We start from the raw sequence: 16,873 nt of genomic DNA on the forward strand, positions 1-16,873 counted from the left end.
AAATTACTTTAAACATTGGTGGTGTACGATTATTATGCTCCAGAGTCCAGACAGCTTTTTCTACAAGTCCACAGATAATCTCCAGATGTACGTTTTCTTTTTGTCAAATAAATATAAACGAAGTAGCGCTACACACAATAATAAAGGAGCAGACAATAAATACCTCGTACCATGAATACAGCCATATAGAATTAAATGTCATTCTTTTAATCTCTACAGCGTCCCCAGAAAAGACAACAATTTTAGATCGAAGTCAACACTCAACGTTTTCCGAAACGTCACGGTAGACCTCATCTTTTATGCCACATGTACATTAATGTGCTCCGATCATCTTTGTTCTCTCTTCCGGTGGACTTTGCTTAATATCCGCAAGCGCATACTTCTCATCCGCATGGACATCCTCTCCGATTGCGGTTTCTTTCACCAACAGCGAATGGGATGTAAGACTTATTCCCAACGCACCCAGGGGTGCAGTGATAATTATCAGCAGCACCGCAATAGTCACCACCTGAGAACGTAAACTTCAGTGATCGGGAATAAATGCATGTGAATATCATAATGCACAAGCAAATGCGCATGTCTTAATCGCTTTAAAATGATTAAATCACCTTTTCTCCAAGGTTAATGTATTCCGGTCCGGCATTCAATTCTCGTGCACTATCAAGAGCCAACGATCCCAATGCAGCCTGTACAGTGGCCTTGGGAATCCATGCTATTGCGGAGAATAACTTTTCCCGCCAGGTTAAGCCCGCTCCACTAACGGCAATTACAGTGAAGATCATTCGCACAATCAATCCCAGTACTAATACTGCAATAGCCAGTCCAACTGTTTCTGCTTGAATACGATCTAGCGCTACTTCGGCTCCAATTAACCCGAACAAGAGTGGCTGGAAGAGGTAGTTCCATAGATGATTGAACGCTGTCGACGGTTTTACCTGAAAACATTACAACATAAATCCTTACCACCAAAGTACAGTAATGCACAGCACAATGACATAAAATTTTTATTGAGGCAAATACAGACGGTTGGATGATACCGCGGTACATAAATTGAACTGATTCACATTAATTACAGCCTTTACCAGTTCTTTATTCCAACCGGGCTGTCGCCAACGGTATCCCGCTACAAAGGCTGTGGTCAGGCAGCCCAACGCTCCCGCGCCGCCAAATCCAGTTGCCTTAGAGCCAAATACAGCTATGAGTCCGGCAGATAGTAACAAAAGAAACCGGTAAATTGAAAGGTCAATCTAGAAAAGAGAAATAAGGGTCCCCTTTATACAACATAATCAGAATTATATTCAGTAGGTTGTGCCTTAAGGAATAAACCTCTAGAATCGCAATAATGCTCACAACTTGCTTCAGCTGCCCCTCGTGAAATTATCACTACTTTAAAATTTGTCATATGCGATGCATAGAAATTTTTTAATGCGATCAGGAGTAAACAATCAGGAGATAAACGTAGAACACGCATGCGCTGGGGACAGTCCCCGGGTAGGTTTTGCAAAAATGTGTGCTTATAAGACCTCTCACTTGACATGTATTCGCTATGATTATTTGCTCTGCCGGCATATTGACACATTCATGACAGTTCACTTTGCAAGCACTTCCTCTTCCATCCCCAGCTTACAATACTCCACGTTGCAGGCCGCCATCCGACGTACGCGAAATGCTGGGATGCAACTAATTATAAAAATTACTCACATGGTTTCTGTCGGCGATATACCACAGCAGCAATCCCACGCATATTCCATAGGTTAAACCCATTGCAAGCTCCTGAGGAATAAACACGCAATCCATTTTTAATGCAGATTAATCCAGCTCATTAATTTGCGAAATTGGAGCTACTGTTAGGCTATACCACCATGGCTATACTGTTCTAAAACGCTGGCATTCGCAAAGGCAGCTGCTGTCGCTTTTACTTGCTGAAAACTACTGTACTTACTGTGACCAAATCACAACTAAAATAATACCTATACTGGAACGATACAACAGCACACCCGTTAATGCGCTACTAAACCATATGTATGCAATACAAATTAACGTTAGTGAAGTGCAATTAAAACTAATTTTTGCACGGGCTCACATTTCAAGCTTACTTTACCTCTAAGTCAATACCCTCCTTATTCATTAAATACAGTACGTGTTTGAAGTATGCAGACCCTAGAAAATATAAAGATTTTTAATTTTTACGAACTCCTACCAATGGTCCTTGGATAATTTGGTACCAGATCGCCGCACCTATACGAAAACTCGAATCATTATCGTCTGCACTCGTAGTGATCAGTTTTTAGCAGGAAGATTGAGCTCACACGAATGCACCGGTTCTAGTTATATAATTTGTTCATGCACACTGTCATTATTATGTGACAGGAGATGTTTGTTGGATCATAATAATTTAATCCAACGCTGGTAAAATAATACGTTATTAGGTTCACGTACCAGTTGAAAATATGAGACTGAGAAAAATGCTGAAACCGCTAATGGCTAATACGTCGTCAAGGCTGCCAGCAGCCATCAACAACGTCGGAATGCCTTTGTTTGTTCCCAGTCCTTCTTCCTGTAACTGAATCATGAACGGCACGAGGACAGCCGGGCTCACAGCACCTGTCAATGGGTCGGAAAACCATGATGCGCCAGCAAAAACCCATAGTGCATCTACACACCTTGTATGCATCCTAGTAAAAATCCCCAAAGCCAAGGAAACCCCAGAATCATATATGCTGCAATTCCCACGGTGATAGCTTCTGCCGCACACGGAAGAAATGACAACAACAGCACATTTTTGCTCAGCTTACGCAGAGCTTTCCCGTCCAGCCCCAAACCGGCTCGGGTGAGGATCACCGTCAAAGCGATACTCCGCAGCACCGACGACCATTTCCGGTCAATGTCGGTAGCGACGATGATGCCCGGGACATTGCGCAACATAAACCCGACAATCAGCATCCCGAGCAACGGTGGCAATCGCAGTAGCGAAACCACAAATCCTCCCAGCGACGATGCTCCATACAGCACAAACAAGGCAAATATGTTGCCGCCGGGCAAGGCGTCTTTGCGAGCCAGAAAGAACGCCGTTAGCCATAGGAAAAGTATGACAAGGATATTGGCCAATAAGCTGGCCAAAAATCCATGCGGGGGACATAAGAAGGCATAACGAACTTTCTGAGATCGGGATGGGTTCTTTGGTAGTGGATTGCGTTTGTACAAGATTTTCTCTTTAATACTGTCCATTGCGATATGCAAACGTGTGCGCCACGGCTGTTTTGCCGGCTGTGTGCTTCCTACACAGATATAATAATTTTATCATTCTACAACAACAACATACTCTGTATATACAGTATATACAGTCAACCTGCTTATACTCTAGCCTAATATGTTTTACACCCAAACGCACCGTACGGTATACTGAACAAGTGCGGCGGATTGAAACTACGGGCAATTTACCATTCGCCGACAGGACCTTTGATTCGATCCCTATTATACTGAAAATTAAGCTTGACTAATTCTATCACCAAAATATTTTAGGCCGAAACAAGAAGCTAAAATTGTAATCATTATAAAGACATTATAATACGTTCCACTTATATCTTGTTTCGAATATTTTGAGGTGCATACCTGATATATCTATGTACACAAAGTAATTTGCGTCTGGCAATAATGAGTTTGAGAAAGTTTTGTGGTAAATCTGGTAGTACAATGTTAAAAGGCAAAAAATTTGATAACAGTTATGAAGTACTGCTACGTAGTTTGTAATCAGTTTTCTAAAGATGTGCACTAATCCATAATTTTACGACACGCACCTACGTTGGGATTGAAATACGCTCCGTAACCGATATCTGCATATTCACCACTTCTTATCTTTTCCAGGTGGGGAAGCCTGGCAAGGGTCACAAATTTGTCAGACTCTGCAGTAATATAAAAAAACCAAATGTCAATACAGAAATTCGGGAATTAAGAACTGTACCATATTGATGGATGTACCACATTATTATTTTGTATTTGAATGTTTAATGTTGCATATCTGAATATTCATACTTGCTTTACCGTAAACGAGATCTTCTTCTGGAGCAACGTAAATATGGACCGTGGAGCGGTAAATTGGGCGCTTACTGTTCTCAAAAGTACCGCTGGAATAATCGTCGGAATCATCAATATACCGCTTAACACGCCCGTTGAAATGAGACATGATTTATAGCTTCCGGTGTTAATTGGGTTTGTAACAACTTTGAGTCTTTTCAAACTTCTTTCACAGAACCTGATTGACAGGGGAAGAGGTTAAGCGAATACAAAATCCAAATAGTGTACCCAAAGGCTAATAAAATTTTGCGTAACATTGTGCAGCGTGACAGCTTAATTCCATAAGGCTCAGTTTTCACCACTATTAATAGATCTACTAATAATTATCAATAGATGAGGTGAATACAAATTCTTTAGACAAGTATTCGCTTCATGTAGCAGCATTTTTTAAGAGTGCTGAAGCATGAAGAAAATTTGTATATCCTTAGCAGATCAATAAGTAAGTAGTATCTGCTGATGGAACAGAAACCAGTTGTATGTATGTTGTATGTTTTCATTGTCCTGACAGTACCTGCAGCATAACCGGGGAAAAATCATGGTCGCCAATTGAGAAGATTATGCCATTTCTTATTGTTTAGCACAAACAATAATGTCTTTTTAAGCGTTTTTTTTGCTGTCTTACTTGCTTTCTAGTTCAGTTCAAGAATAAGCATTTATATATGAACGGTCAACCAAATATTAATGTTTTTCAAACCCGTGGTCGACTACAACTACAGGTCTCCAACTATATGCTATTGTTGTAACCTCTGGGAAAGTGATTATGTACACTTAAAAAATAACCCTTCGGATTCATGTTTTTTATGTACATTTATACAAGCAGGTGACCGCAATTCGGTACATAAACGCATTGTAATCTTGTAATTAACCTGGCATTTATAAGCTGCTAAATTAGCTCTATACCGGGCATTTCAACCAGAATTTGAAGGACTCATCTAAAAAGGCAGCATTAAGAAACTGCCGTCGCGACTCGAGAGCCACCATATGCCGTAGCATAACATAAAACTACAAAATGTGCACGCACTGAAATATCATGCACAACGAGATAGTCGTATTTCTTACTTCGGAATTGCGAAGGAAGGTATTCGCAACATTATTACACATTTCAAAACTAAACTGCGAAAACCAAGTGCGTCCAAGTGCAACTTTACATGTGTGTCCATGCATGCACCCGTAAAACTGCTTCGAAGAATCCCTCAGTTATTCATACGGTAGCAGGAATTTTGTATTTTATTAGTACGCATCTGAGTTAGCGAATGCGCACTAGTAAATTGTTATACTGATAGCGCAATAGTTTCACAAATAATGTTACTGCATTTTGTGGCAAAATCAAATTAAAAAATTATAGCGCGGATTTTTCCGAACTTATAGAACTTAATCTGGACTTTATCCACTCCAACACTGCGGATAGGTCGGTATATACAGATGGAACTCCTATAAAAAATAATACGACACATGAACACCTGCATTCGAACTCAACCCATCCAGTTGAATAATTTCCTCGCTTTTTACCGCTTCGGCCACAGTGATATCCCCAACTCGACACTCCTACTAATACAGGAGATCCAGATGAAACTCCACAAGTTCTGTAATTACGTTATATTTCCAGACCACCAGCTTTAATGCATATTATATGCTTACACCGCTACAAATGTAATGTGTTGAAACTTACAGTGGAGCACCTCCATCGCGCTGCAACAGTTATAATAAAGGTCAAACAACTGATATGCATCCTTTGTACATTTATCTCAGTAAGTTTACAAAAAACCGTAACAAAACGTATGTTGGGCTTGGGAAATACATTTGCCAACAACCGTAAAAAGCTGTTTTTAACAAGCTCTCACAGCTCACATTACACATATTTGCAGGAAACCAATGCAAATTACAAACTTACGGAACAAGTATCTCTTCCGCCTTCTGCTCCAGCGCAGATGTTAGCTCGATCTAGGCGAAAGGTTGGTAGACGCAATGCATTCTACAAATGTGATAATGTACGACAGTACCAAATACCTTACTGTTAAGCATACAGAGGTCTTATTGATCCATACTAGATTTCCTACGTAAAATGCCCGTAATTACCACGTAAAATACCTGAGCCGACGTAATGAAAACGTTAGAAACACGAAAAACATTTGGTTGAAATGCAAAAATTGGTATTGTTTTCTGTTTTAAATTGTGTTATTTGAGTGGCTTTCTTATTTAATTCCAAAACATGTACCTGGTAAGCCATTTGGCAATATGCGTTGCTGAGTAAAGGGACATCTACTGTACGGAGAATTCCATCGACCTGAGTGTCATCTGCAATTTACAACAGTGACCTTCGATGTTGTGCGGTAACTGATGGTCGTTCTACTTCTACCTCTTTTTAAGTAAAATCAAACATGAAATTATAATTCAGTACTTTCAGCGGTCACTCCATAACCTGTGACCATGCAGCGTTTTGTAGAAAAAGCGTTGACTTCCGATTCCGACGTAGGCAAGCAAGCCGTACACAGATCGGGTTCCAGGTTAAAATCCACTGCCCGTTCCAGCCGTAGCAAAGCAGCATCATTCACAGGATAACCTGGAGAGTTCATCTGGAATTCCGGATGGACAATTACGCTGCTAACGGAATATCTGCGGTTTTTCATGACTCTCATATCTATGGGCGGATTATTCACTTGGGATAAATCGTTGTAACCCAAGTATACGACAATTTTAGGTGGGCTACCTCCCAGCTGTGATGGGATAATGTATCTGAAAACGAAACATTGTGTTCTTTAAGTAACATAAAATCATGTGAAATAAGTTCATAACTGTTACTCGAGCAAAGTTCAAGGTACAAACAGCCGATGGAAAAGCCCTGCAAACTAGTGACAACAAATTTTTGAAATTAATCATTTAATTCAGTTTATTGCAGATGAGTATGCATGACAATTCCAGTCGCGAAAAGAAAAATGCAATGAGTACAAAGAATTACCGGCTCATAATTGTAGCACTCGTAAGCACCCATTGTGGCGCGATCAAGCTTCCAACGGCTACGTAACGTTGGTCCGCAGTTATGGCAGCGATCGAGCAGTATGTGGAATCTGATACTGGGGTGCCACCCAAGATTTTAGCTTGCCGCGCTCTTTGCCATGCTGTACGTTTTTTCCTGTTGTTGGTGAGCACCTGCTCGCCCGAGCGTATCATCAGCATCACCGGTTGCGCTGTCGGATCCACAATATTCTGATTCATTTTACGATTGAGACCACTTTTGGATATTCCACAAGTAGGGACAATTTCAGCCGATTCTGCGGCAGAAGTTGGCAGCTGAGGGATATCTTTATTTATGAGCATAACATTGTTAGAGTTGCTGACAGTGAGATCGTTCTGGTGCTTGACAAAACAGCACTGATGATTAGCCGAACAGTTTCCCGGACGGGTGTCCAGATTCAAAACTGATCCACACAATCCGGTTGCAATGCTGTCGGCAAAACAAAATCCAAAACTACGCTTTCCGTTGTTGTCCGGAACCATACAAGGTCCTGAAAATAACAGAATACCATCATGGTGGGAAAATGGAGAACAAAATCAAGTGATACATATAACTTTACATGTAGCTAGAATAGTAATTTTAGCATTTTGAAACAAAGAACAGAGTCCTGAGTCCAGATCCTGAGTTACGATAGTGATAGGTTGAGGTGTTATCGATAAGTTTGTGATAATTCGTAATATTACCGATACCCCAAAAACAACAGAGAGCAATGTAAAGTTGTCCCATGTCATTTCATTAACAGTTTAATTTTCTTTTGCAGCAAAAACGTCATAATACATATGAATGTTTTTCCGATTAATTATGCAGTACACAAAATTTTTAATAGAGTTACCCTGGAGTCCTGGCAAAGAAGTAGCTTCAAGGGATGATGCCATCATGATGCCGTCATCTTGCAGCGATAGGCTGATATATCCACATAATACTACACCGAAAAGCCAAGGGAAGTATCGCTGGAAAGCCAATCTTTTCAAAGCCATGTTGCAATAGCGACCAATGTAATACCGTTTCCAGCTTAATATGCAGCTAATTACTTTTTCCTGTATCAATATTATATACAGAGTAGTTTCGATCACCAGAGTAGGCCTGCAAAATAGTCCATGCACTGGTCAGTTATCATCAGATAACCAACGGTACCGTTACACCTTTCACACAGCGTTGGAAAACTTAAATTTCAACGAAAGTCTTTGTAAGAGCTGGGAGAAAATCCTGCAGTGGAAAAATGAACTGACCGATCGTTCATTAGCAGCAGTATAATTTTTCGACAGTATTTGTCACTTGTTTTTTAACACGCCTTGAATGCAGTCAAGCCCACAAGATTACTTTTACTTGTGATATTGTAAGGGTTTTGCCCTGCCATAAAACTTTACTGCTGGATAATGTGAGTAGTTTGATGACTTACGGTCAGTACCGCATCTAGCTCGTTACGATTTATGTGTCAAGCGGAGTTCGCCGCGTTTGATTGTTGTTATGAAATTTATTATGATTTTTAGTAAAACATTAACTTTCGCTCATATCGAAAAGTGTTTATGTTTTACGTGCCTCACAACAAAAATTTTGCTTCCTGATTACGGTTTTTAACAGCCGTTTGCAGTACTTCTATGTCACTTGCTTTAAAATTAAGGTTTGCATTTTAAGTACTATGTGGATGAGTTAGCGTTGCTGCGTCGCTGACCATATGCATATTACATTTAGCGGGCCGATAAAGCGACGATTAGACGTATTTTTCTTTATTGCTTAATTACGAATCTCTGTTAATCAGAGTTATTTAATATCTGCAATATCGGTACATCTGTGATAAGTGTAACAGCGTTTTTCGTTGCGTCGTTCTGTGTACTACTAAAGTAGTATTGAAATCGGAACCCTGAACGTCAATTCAAGCAAATCGTTGTCGATATACTCAGCGGATCGTTCTTAAAAATTACATACTGGATCAACATAATAAGTTTTAAATCTACAAAGTACCAGCAAGATGAGTACTATAAAAGTGCCTATTATGCAGATTTTTAATTTGTCCAAAAATAAGGAATTTTTTATTTGCGTATTTGCACACCAACGGATAATTTTCTCAGTAATCGTTTCGCTTTACACGTACGTCATCTCTTTACTTGCGCAATCAAAAATAATAAAACAATTCTAGTTTACTAACATCATATTCTCAAGGTTTAAGTCCGTGGTAATTTAAAAATATTGGTTCTATTATTTAGCGAAAAATGGATTGCCGGAGTCAGACACTGGCACAAAACCGGATGCAGTAAAAGCTGTAGTAATTGGCGGGGGAAACAAACGTGATCCCGATGCTGAAACTTGTTGTTGTATAAACGCAAAGATTTGGCTGTTACTAAGGTCGGTGTAAACGGATGGAATTCCTAAAAAAGAGCGCAAAAGTACAAATAACACATAATAACATTTGTACAGTCAATGTCTTGGGCGTGCCCGCGTAAAGAGTACTAGTACGTCAACAACAAAATTGTTCAGTGTTCGCAATAACTAAACACTGCAAAAACACTAACACTGTGACATTTGAATCTTTACAATCTTTCTTTGGACTATAATAAAACGTATATTTCACCTGATCTACCGCATCCAACTCCCCAGCTACTGAGCCCGACTACGATCGGATATTGCCGGCTAACACCAGTACATCGTCTACAACCATTCCAAAAATCAATGAGCAAGGATTAAAATTACTAAAGAGCATTAAAGAAGAAAATTTGCATAACACAGAGCAAGAAAAGCATTTCGTTATTTGGTTTATAGATGTAGATGCAGCATAAAGCCATCTACTGTAGGCATCCGCAAAACGCTACTAATTTCGATTTGCATTATAATTAAGGTAGCAGATGAAAATATGTAACACAACAAATCTGTACAATATACGCCCAGTTCTGCCTATACAGAATGTATATAGTACGCTACGGTGCTGTTAGTAGCTGGCAAGGATGTATCTGTTTGCCTTACAGCGGAGCTCCTCCATCTCTCTAAAAATAATAAGAATAAATAAAAGTTCTTTAACTGATATCTGAGCGTACGAGGACAATTTCCTCCGGAACTTACAGTGCATGTGTCCTTTCCAGATTCACCACCCGCACATATAGATGAGGCATCGGTTGCGTACTGAAACTGATTTAGTACTCGTTGGTACACAAAATCACACATTTGTCGCGGAATAATCGGAACCATAACTTCGCGAAGAATTCCGTCGGAGATTGTGGTAGTTCCTTTTTAGAACAGCAGATGGTGAAAATCTTGTTGTTGCATTACAGCGTTGAAAACTACGGTAAGTATCTTTTCTCTGCATACAGTAATTAGAATGCGTACAAAATATACCCGTTTGCAGCAAATTTTATGATGAACAGTTATGCTTCGCTTTCTGTACCTTTAAAATTTAAACACGATCAAGAGGACAAAAATTTTGAAAATATCGCGAAATTGGTTTCTCTGCCATCGTAATACTGTAGACTGCTTGATTTACCTTCTGTTATACTGCCATAACCAGCGACATGGCACCGGTCGCCCAAAAAGGAGCTTGTGGTTATGGACTGGCCCGGCAAGCACGCTGTGCACAAAGAAGGATTAAGGCTGAAATCAACGGACTGGCTTAAACGGAGGACAGCGAGATTCCCGACAGGATATCCTGGTGGATTAACGACACGGTATCCCTGGTAGCGAACAATTTGGGCAACTTGAAGCGAAATGGCCGAATTAAAGGTTCCGGTTGCTCCGGATATTCCTGGTACCCCGAGTCTTACGGTTAAAGATTGGGCCGTTGCTCTGAACACATCAAAAGATTATGTAAGGTTCCATATGTTAAAATAAAATTTTGTTGACTGAAAATAATGTACTGTTTACAAATTAAAATGTTATTAAAATTTTAAATTAAAATGTTAACAAAATTAAACACCAATATTGTACCTTAAAAATTATATTGTTGCATTGCTAAATAAAACTTTCAGTTCTATCTGTGTGAAAGGCCAGGGAAGGTACAATAAGTTTAAAATTTAAATCTAGATCTAGTGGGCGGGGCACACATTTTATTAGTATCGGTAGGTGGTTAAAAATTTTAAACAAAACATTTTGCCCAAGGAGTTTTTGTGCTCATAATAATTGCCATATCGTGAGGAAACTAGAAGCGGTTTTAATTTTTAATTATGACACATTTACAACAAGTCAGAACATAATTAATCTGTATACTCGTAATATCAGTTGGGAATTATCGTGTCAACGTTAACAGCGAGATATCTGTACATAGGGATATGAATCCCGAAATATCTTGCTAGCAGTTTGCTGACTGACCTTTGAACAGGACTGAATGTGGTCAGCACGACATTTGCTGATACAAGCGCACCGGAAGCAACAAGTTGATTGTTTAGGTAGATCCCGGCGATCCAGCAATGCCGGCTTGGATCGGTGACCCTGTCATCAAACAAATGACCATGAAGACATGAGAATATAACAGCAGGAATGCTTCGGTTAACATAAAGTAACAATTTACTGGGTTCCACCCAAAATTCTGCCCATCCTTTCCAAACTTTTTACGATTATATTGCCTCCTCCGTCGCCGGATAGACCTTGGCCGGGGAACGTGCTATTATTCTGTGGAACACTGCAATAGGACGGTGTCAGCGGAAAGGGAGTGGTGGCAGGGATACCACCAGCTGGCATACAGCACACTTGGGAAGGATTCGGGCTGCTCAGACATTCAACCGATGAAGAACTGATCACATAGCCGGTGCTCGACAAAAGTTGGCATATAAAAGTATCGGTGCAGAATCCTGCTACGCCCGGCCGATTAACATCAAAGCAAACAGTTTGTGATTTTATCAGTGTTAAATGACATAAAATTAAGCTAGAAAACAGCAAAACGTTTATAATCCTGTAGCTGCCGTTCATTTTGGTAATTTCATGGGAATACTACTGAATCTGAGAAAGTTACAGCCTAGAGAATATTAAACTAAAATACCGGTAAAGACAGAGTCTTTGTAACCAGTAACGTTTTCGGGTTGTTTGACACTTTTGCATTCGACTTTTAGGTTTTAAGTAAAAATCTGGATTATAAAGCGCAATATGTTGATCTCGTTTAATTACTTTAGCGTAATTGAACTTCCGTTTGTGCGTGCTCTGATTTTATGGCTTTACGACTCAAGCACTACTCTAAGGTAGTAAATATGGCGGTACTTTATGGATCTGCAAGCCTAGATTACAAAATATTCGATGCACACACACACTGAAGATACAACCGTTTGACCATGCACAGAGTATAGCGTTCGAAAATACTGTAAAAGAACATAATCCTGGGCGAAGTTTCAAGGATAGCTAACATGCAGGCCGACAAACATGCTCAAGACTGTAAGTCATATAATATATTATTGTAATAATGTACGGAGCGAATGGCCAAACCGACATTATTTATGCCCATATATCTATATGCAGGTAAATAACATTATGAGTGTTAAGTAATATTAATGCATATATGCGCGTGCGTTGCTTTACAATAGGAGCGCCAATATCGATAAAAGACTACCATGTAAAGTCTAGAATTTCCGAGCAACTTTAATTTTTACTCCACCGAAAATAACATTCGTAATGAGCTGTTGCTTTGAAAATATCACCTTTATAATTTTGGGATCTACTGTTTCATAAGAGTTCAAACAATTAACGTCAGGATTACCCAACGCACGAATATGTAGCAGTTTATTGCTTATCACTGCGAGCTATAAATATTCGCAAAATTCCCGCCAGATCTTTTTAAGAAGCAAACTAGAATTCAAAATCATAGAAAAATTGTTGGATTATTTATCAGGTATTAATATTAAATATACGATTATTAACTGCATAATTTACTGGTTACCGCTTCTGTTATATTATTACTGTAAATTAGAAGCAAAATTGTTAGCACTAAGGCTTGCCAGGAAATCGCCAATGTCTTTATTGTTATTGATTATGACTTGGTTTTTGTATACACTGACATTTCGGCGCCGTTTTAAATCAGTCTTTCTTATAAATTATTCAGATTATAGCCATAATGTTTTCTGGCTTAGGCAGCATCGCCAAGTGCAGTGTGATTTTTGCAGTACCGGTTTATTAAAATACTTTTTCAAATAAACAGCCGGCATATTAATGAACAGTTTTATTCTTGGTGTAAACAGTGCTGTTTTTTATTAATGCAGGATACCTGTTCTGTCTACCGTAGCTGGTGTAAGACATCTGATTTAATTAACACTTATTTTTCGGCATTTTTCGCGGATCATCGACGTTGCACAGTTTACTAGACAGTCTGATGAATACTGCCAGGAAGTTACCGTTATGTCTCACCAGTTATTTGGAAAGAGCGGCGTATTATACAAACTTTAATAACCTTCTGTAAAGCCGGTAGAGTATCAAGTGACGGAAACATACCAACAAACTGCTGCTAATAAGCGGACTTGATCTGAGAATTTTTATACAGAAATGTCAATCAATTAGTTGGCATTCATGTTTATGGATTGCAAAGCATATAAAACGTCTTGCAGCTAGCAAATACCGCTATGAAATTGTTCATTTGTTCTCTTACGTTGCTTTAGCTCCTTCTGCCCACAGACCTTTAATTTTTTAATTCCCGCAGAGCGCAGCAGTATTAATTTTTTATTTGTTAATTGTTAAAATATTCAAACATACTCAAGTGCAGAAATTCCTGTACTACCCGATTAGGTAGAACCATGGCGATAAGATTGATTTTTGCAATTTATTGTGTTGGAGTGGCGTTCTCGTTTCCGGCATTCGGTAAGGGCTTTCTTTACGTTGATCTGGCTGTTCGCGCAGTCAGTTCTGACAATGAGGGTTTCGTTGCATGTTATACTGCAGTGTATGTACTCTTACATTGCTTCACACAATACAGCTGCGCATTCTGCAATGGCGAAGGAACAAACGCAGCCGTAATAAACTACTTTTGTGTTTTTAGAACCAATGCAACCTATGCAGCCGCTCAGTTTTCCGGCTTTCGGTTCGATGAGTATGAGCCAGATGCAAAGCCAGGGGAATACGCAAAAACAAAGCCAAACTAGCGGACAAAGCGCGGCAACTGGAGATGCCGAAGCTGACTCTGGACAAATTAGCAGTGCCCAAAACTCTAACACATACACCGGTGCCAATGGGACGACATCCATAGGCAGCAGTTTGGGTGGCTGCACTGGTGGCAACTGCAAAATTGGGGGAGCCGCCCAGCTGACGGGCGGTGGGCAGTTTCAGTCCCAAGGCTCACTGGGGAGTGCTGCCAGCGCGGGTCAGAAACAAGGACAGTCGCAAACCGGATTTAACACGGGCTTCTTCAATAACTTCGGTGGCTTTGGAAACTTCAAGCCTTTTGGCGGGAGCACCGGATCCGGAGCGGGCGCAACTAGCGGTGCATTTACAGTGGGCGGTACCGGATCAACGCAGACGGGAGCAGCTACAAACACCGGTACCGCTGGAACTGGATCCAGCAGTGCCGGTGGGAGCGGTAGCGCGGGTTCTTCTGGTAGCAGCAATGCAGCGGCTACTGGTTCGAATGCCGGAAGTGCCAGCGCTAGCAAAGGTAAACAATGATTTTTCTAGCCACTGGACCGCTTATTGTTCAATTAATTTGTAAGCTGTAACTTAACACGGCTTTTGTTTTCCGTTTAAGTGGGTGGAAGCGAACTCGACACCTCTAACACAGGAAGCACCGGTTATCAGGCATCGGGAATACAGTCTGGGGCTGTAGGGGCCGGTTCTGCGGCTGGAAGCGGAAGTGGATACGGTTATGGTACCACGAGTGTGTATGTCGCCCCCACAACCACTACGACTACGACGACAACGACGACACCAACAACCACCACTACCACAACCACTACAACTCCAACTACTACTACCACAACGACCACAACGACTGAGGCAAAGGCCATGGGATACGGTGCAGTTGCGCAACCCGTAGCGCCTGTATATGGCGGTGAGGCCATTGTGGAAGCTACCTCGGCTTATCCTGTTTATACTTCTCCTTCCACCGCAGCCCCTGTTTATGGAAGCGGTTCGCAAGTGAATGTGGCCACAGAAGAATACGTGGTCACCTCGCCGGTTACCGTGACCTTCGCTGCTATATACGGTAGCAACAAGGAAATAACAACCCCCGCGTATGCTGCACCCAGTCCCGCTTATGGAAGTGTGGTGGAAGTTCCAACAACCGAAGCTCCTGTGCCAGTGTACGGTGCAGCTGTGCAAGAAAGTACAACAGTATATTACGCTCCTGCCACAACCGTCGCACCAGTTGTAAACGTGCCTTATGGCGGCAGTGGATCAATGTCTACTGGCATTGGCAGTGCAAGTCAGGTGGTGGGATCATCGGGTGCGGTCGTCGGCGCTGGTAACACCGGTCAACAGCAAGGTTCCTTCAATGTTGGTAATTTTGGATCCGAAGGACAAGGATCCACTGGATATACTAATTCCGGAGCAAATGCCGGCGGCAGTGCTGCAGCAGGAGCTGGCAGTCAATCTAACAACGCTGCAGGGTCAGGATCGGATATCAACGCTGGTCTAACGCAAACCAATCAAGGAGCTGGCGCTGGTTATGGAGGAGCCACCAGTAATACTAATCAAGCGATAGTAACCGGATCTGGAAGCGAAGCAGGTACTGGTGTGGTCAATGCAGCTGCTAATCAGGCTACGGGTAGTGGATACGGAGGAATTGCTAGCAATGCAAACCAAGCGGCCGGCGGAGCGGTATCTGGTGCTAATGCTGGCATGACAGCAACTAATCAAGCGGCGGGAACGGGATACGGAACTGGAGCAGCGACTACCAATCAAGGTACAGGCACCGCCTACACCGGCGGGAATGGTGCTACCAATACCAATCAAGCCGCGGGGACAGGATACGGTAACACAGCAGATGTAACGATTGCAGCCGCCAATCAGGGAACGAGTGGGGCATATGGATCTGGAACCGGAACGGGCACAGCTAACACAAACCAAGCGGGCGCTGGATACGGAAGCGGCGCAGCCAATAATGCGTTCCAGTCCTTCAGTAATCAACTGCAAAATAATGCAGCAAAACGTGATCACCAACATCAGTCACAATTCCAAATTGGTGGTGCTTCAACGGGACAAGGAACTGCCGATGAAGGTAGTGTCTCATCCGCTCAAAATACCCTGGGAGCTACAAACAATCAAACTGGCCAAGTCAGCTCCGTCAGTATGGGAAAGGGTGAAGGAAAAGGACTGAACGTACAGGGCGCTGTGCAAGCCAAAGCACAAGGACAGAGTCAAAGCCAGGATTCGGAGGAGAATGCTTCTCAGGACACACAGATTATGACGTTGGCTAACGGCGAGAAATGCATTAAAAAAGGCACAAATAACGCCTTCCGCAGTAGTAGTAAAGGTCAGAAACAGAGCCAGTCGCAAGGAGAAGGGGCTGCACAGGGAACCGGCACTGCGGGTGAGGGTACAGCGGAGTCCAATCAGAGCTCAAACGTGAATACGTCCGACAAGGGGACCAATGTTGCCTCCATGAGTGTGGGGAGTGCGACCGGAAGCAAGATTCATGCCGGTGGTTCCGCAGTGGCAGGTGGTCAGAGTGCCCTGCAGTCTCAAAAAGCCAAAACCCTAACGGGTTCAACGGTCTTGAATCTCCAGGAATGCCCGTAACTTGGACATTAGCCCTAATACTTTATGATTTGTGATACAACTACTGAGCGGTAGCAAATGTGGCTGCAACTTTATTTAAATGTTTTTTTTTGTTGGTACAGTGATTCACTGCTTGTTAAAACTGCCGATGTGAGCAGTAGTGCATTCGGAGTGCTG

The 16,873-nt window shown here is 41.6% G+C and overlaps 4 protein-coding genes across 6 annotated transcripts; 1 reads left to right on the forward strand and 3 right to left on the reverse strand.

Moving 5' to 3' along the window:
- Positions 1-53: 53 nt before the first annotated feature.
- LOC129585988 (sodium/hydrogen exchanger 9B2-like) lies at positions 54-4,372 on the reverse strand. 2 transcript variants are annotated; one of them, XM_055478964.1, is made up of 9 exons: positions 4,042-4,372; positions 3,798-3,902; positions 2,664-3,278; positions 2,440-2,604; positions 2,201-2,238; positions 1,702-1,773; positions 1,083-1,247; positions 609-935; positions 54-508 (listed from the first exon to the last, which is right to left on the reverse strand). In XM_055478964.1, exons 1-9 carry the CDS (start codon positions 4,181-4,183, stop codon positions 314-316), a joined length of 1,824 nt encoding a protein of 607 aa, XP_055334939.1. In that variant the 5' UTR covers positions 4,184-4,372; the 3' UTR covers positions 54-313. The 2 variants fall into 2 exon arrangements, with proteins under 2 accessions (XP_055334939.1, XP_055334940.1); XM_055478965.1 differs by having other exon boundaries at positions 55-508; positions 3,802-3,902; positions 4,042-4,071.
- Positions 4,373-5,286: 914 nt separating this feature from the next.
- On the reverse strand, positions 5,287-8,314 carry LOC129585881 (serine protease 41-like). 2 transcript variants are annotated; one of them, XM_055478770.1, is made up of 8 exons: positions 7,920-8,314; positions 7,031-7,577; positions 6,473-6,807; positions 6,290-6,369; positions 5,966-6,046; positions 5,744-5,763; positions 5,584-5,657; positions 5,287-5,505 (listed from the first exon to the last, which is right to left on the reverse strand). In XM_055478770.1, exons 1-8 carry the CDS (start codon positions 8,062-8,064, stop codon positions 5,414-5,416), a joined length of 1,374 nt encoding a protein of 457 aa, XP_055334745.1. In that variant the 5' UTR covers positions 8,065-8,314; the 3' UTR covers positions 5,287-5,413. The 2 variants fall into 2 exon arrangements, 1 of the variants encoding a protein (XP_055334745.1); XR_008690075.1 differs by having other exon boundaries at positions 5,440-5,505; positions 5,966-6,015.
- An 815-nt stretch (positions 8,315-9,129) lies between these two features.
- Positions 9,130-12,097, reverse strand: LOC129585894 (trypsin beta-like). The gene is made up of 7 exons (XM_055478796.1): positions 11,580-12,097; positions 11,381-11,500; positions 10,560-10,858; positions 10,142-10,305; positions 10,046-10,065; positions 9,657-9,733; positions 9,130-9,453 (listed from the first exon to the last, which is right to left on the reverse strand). The coding sequence occupies exons 1-7, from the start codon at positions 11,975-11,977 to the stop codon at positions 9,284-9,286; spliced, it is 1,248 nt and encodes a 415-aa protein (XP_055334771.1). The 5' UTR covers positions 11,978-12,097; the 3' UTR covers positions 9,130-9,283.
- Positions 12,098-13,604: 1,507 nt separating this feature from the next.
- On the forward strand, positions 13,605-16,873 carry LOC129585761 (putative per-hexamer repeat protein 5). The gene is made up of 3 exons (XM_055478594.1): positions 13,605-13,846; positions 14,025-14,636; positions 14,727-16,873. Exons 1-3 carry the CDS (start codon positions 13,783-13,785, stop codon positions 16,715-16,717), a joined length of 2,667 nt encoding a protein of 888 aa, XP_055334569.1. The 5' UTR covers positions 13,605-13,782; the 3' UTR covers positions 16,718-16,873.

The sequence above is a fragment of the Paramacrobiotus metropolitanus genome, unplaced genomic scaffold, assembly GCF_019649055.1.
Source record: "Paramacrobiotus metropolitanus isolate TYO unplaced genomic scaffold, Prichtersi_v1.0 Parri_scaffold0000018, whole genome shotgun sequence".
Classification (NCBI taxonomy): domain Eukaryota; kingdom Metazoa; phylum Tardigrada; class Eutardigrada; order Parachela; family Macrobiotidae; genus Paramacrobiotus; species Paramacrobiotus metropolitanus.

Bases quoted from the DNA above. Each gene is read 5' to 3' on its own strand.
- LOC129585988 (XM_055478964.1), bottom strand. From the start codon at position 4,183: ATGTCTCATTTCAACGGGCGTGTTAAGCGGTATATTGATGATTCCGAC. The intron at 3,279-3,797 runs GTGCGTGTCGTA...ATATCTGTGTAG, and splicing joins GTATTTCAATCCCAACGTAG to GAAGCACACAGCCGGCAAAA. The intron at 2,239-2,439 runs GTACGTGAACCT...GTTTTCGTATAG, and splicing joins CAGTCTCATATTTTCAACTG to GTGCGGCGATCTGGTACCAA.
- LOC129585881 (XM_055478770.1), bottom strand. From the start codon at position 8,064: ATGGCTTTGAAAAGATTGGCTTTCCAGCGATACTTCCCTTGGCTTTTC. The intron at 6,047-6,289 runs GTACATGTTTTG...TCACATTTGTAG, and splicing joins ATTGCCAAATGGCTTACCAG to AATGCATTGCGTCTACCAAC. The intron at 5,506-5,583 runs GTAAAAAGCGAG...TATTTTTTATAG, and splicing joins ATATCACTGTGGCCGAAGCG to GAGTTCCATCTGTATATACC.
- LOC129585894 (XM_055478796.1), bottom strand. From the start codon at position 11,977: ATGAACGGCAGCTACAGGATTATAAACGTTTTGCTGTTTTCTAGCTTA. The intron at 10,859-11,380 runs GTCAGTCAGCAA...TGATGTGTTCAG, and splicing joins ACATTCAGTCCTGTTCAAAG to AGCAACGGCCCAATCTTTAA. The intron at 9,734-10,045 runs GTAAGGCAAACA...GAATGGTTGTAG, and splicing joins AGAGATGGAGGAGCTCCGCT to ACGATGTACTGGTGTTAGCC.
- LOC129585761 (XM_055478594.1), top strand. From the start codon at position 13,783: ATGGCGATAAGATTGATTTTTGCAATTTATTGTGTTGGAGTGGCGTTC. The intron at 13,847-14,024 runs GTAAGGGCTTTC...TTGTGTTTTTAG, and splicing joins GTTCTCGTTTCCGGCATTCG to AACCAATGCAACCTATGCAG. The intron at 14,637-14,726 runs GTAAACAATGAT...TTTCCGTTTAAG, and splicing joins AAGTGCCAGCGCTAGCAAAG to TGGGTGGAAGCGAACTCGAC.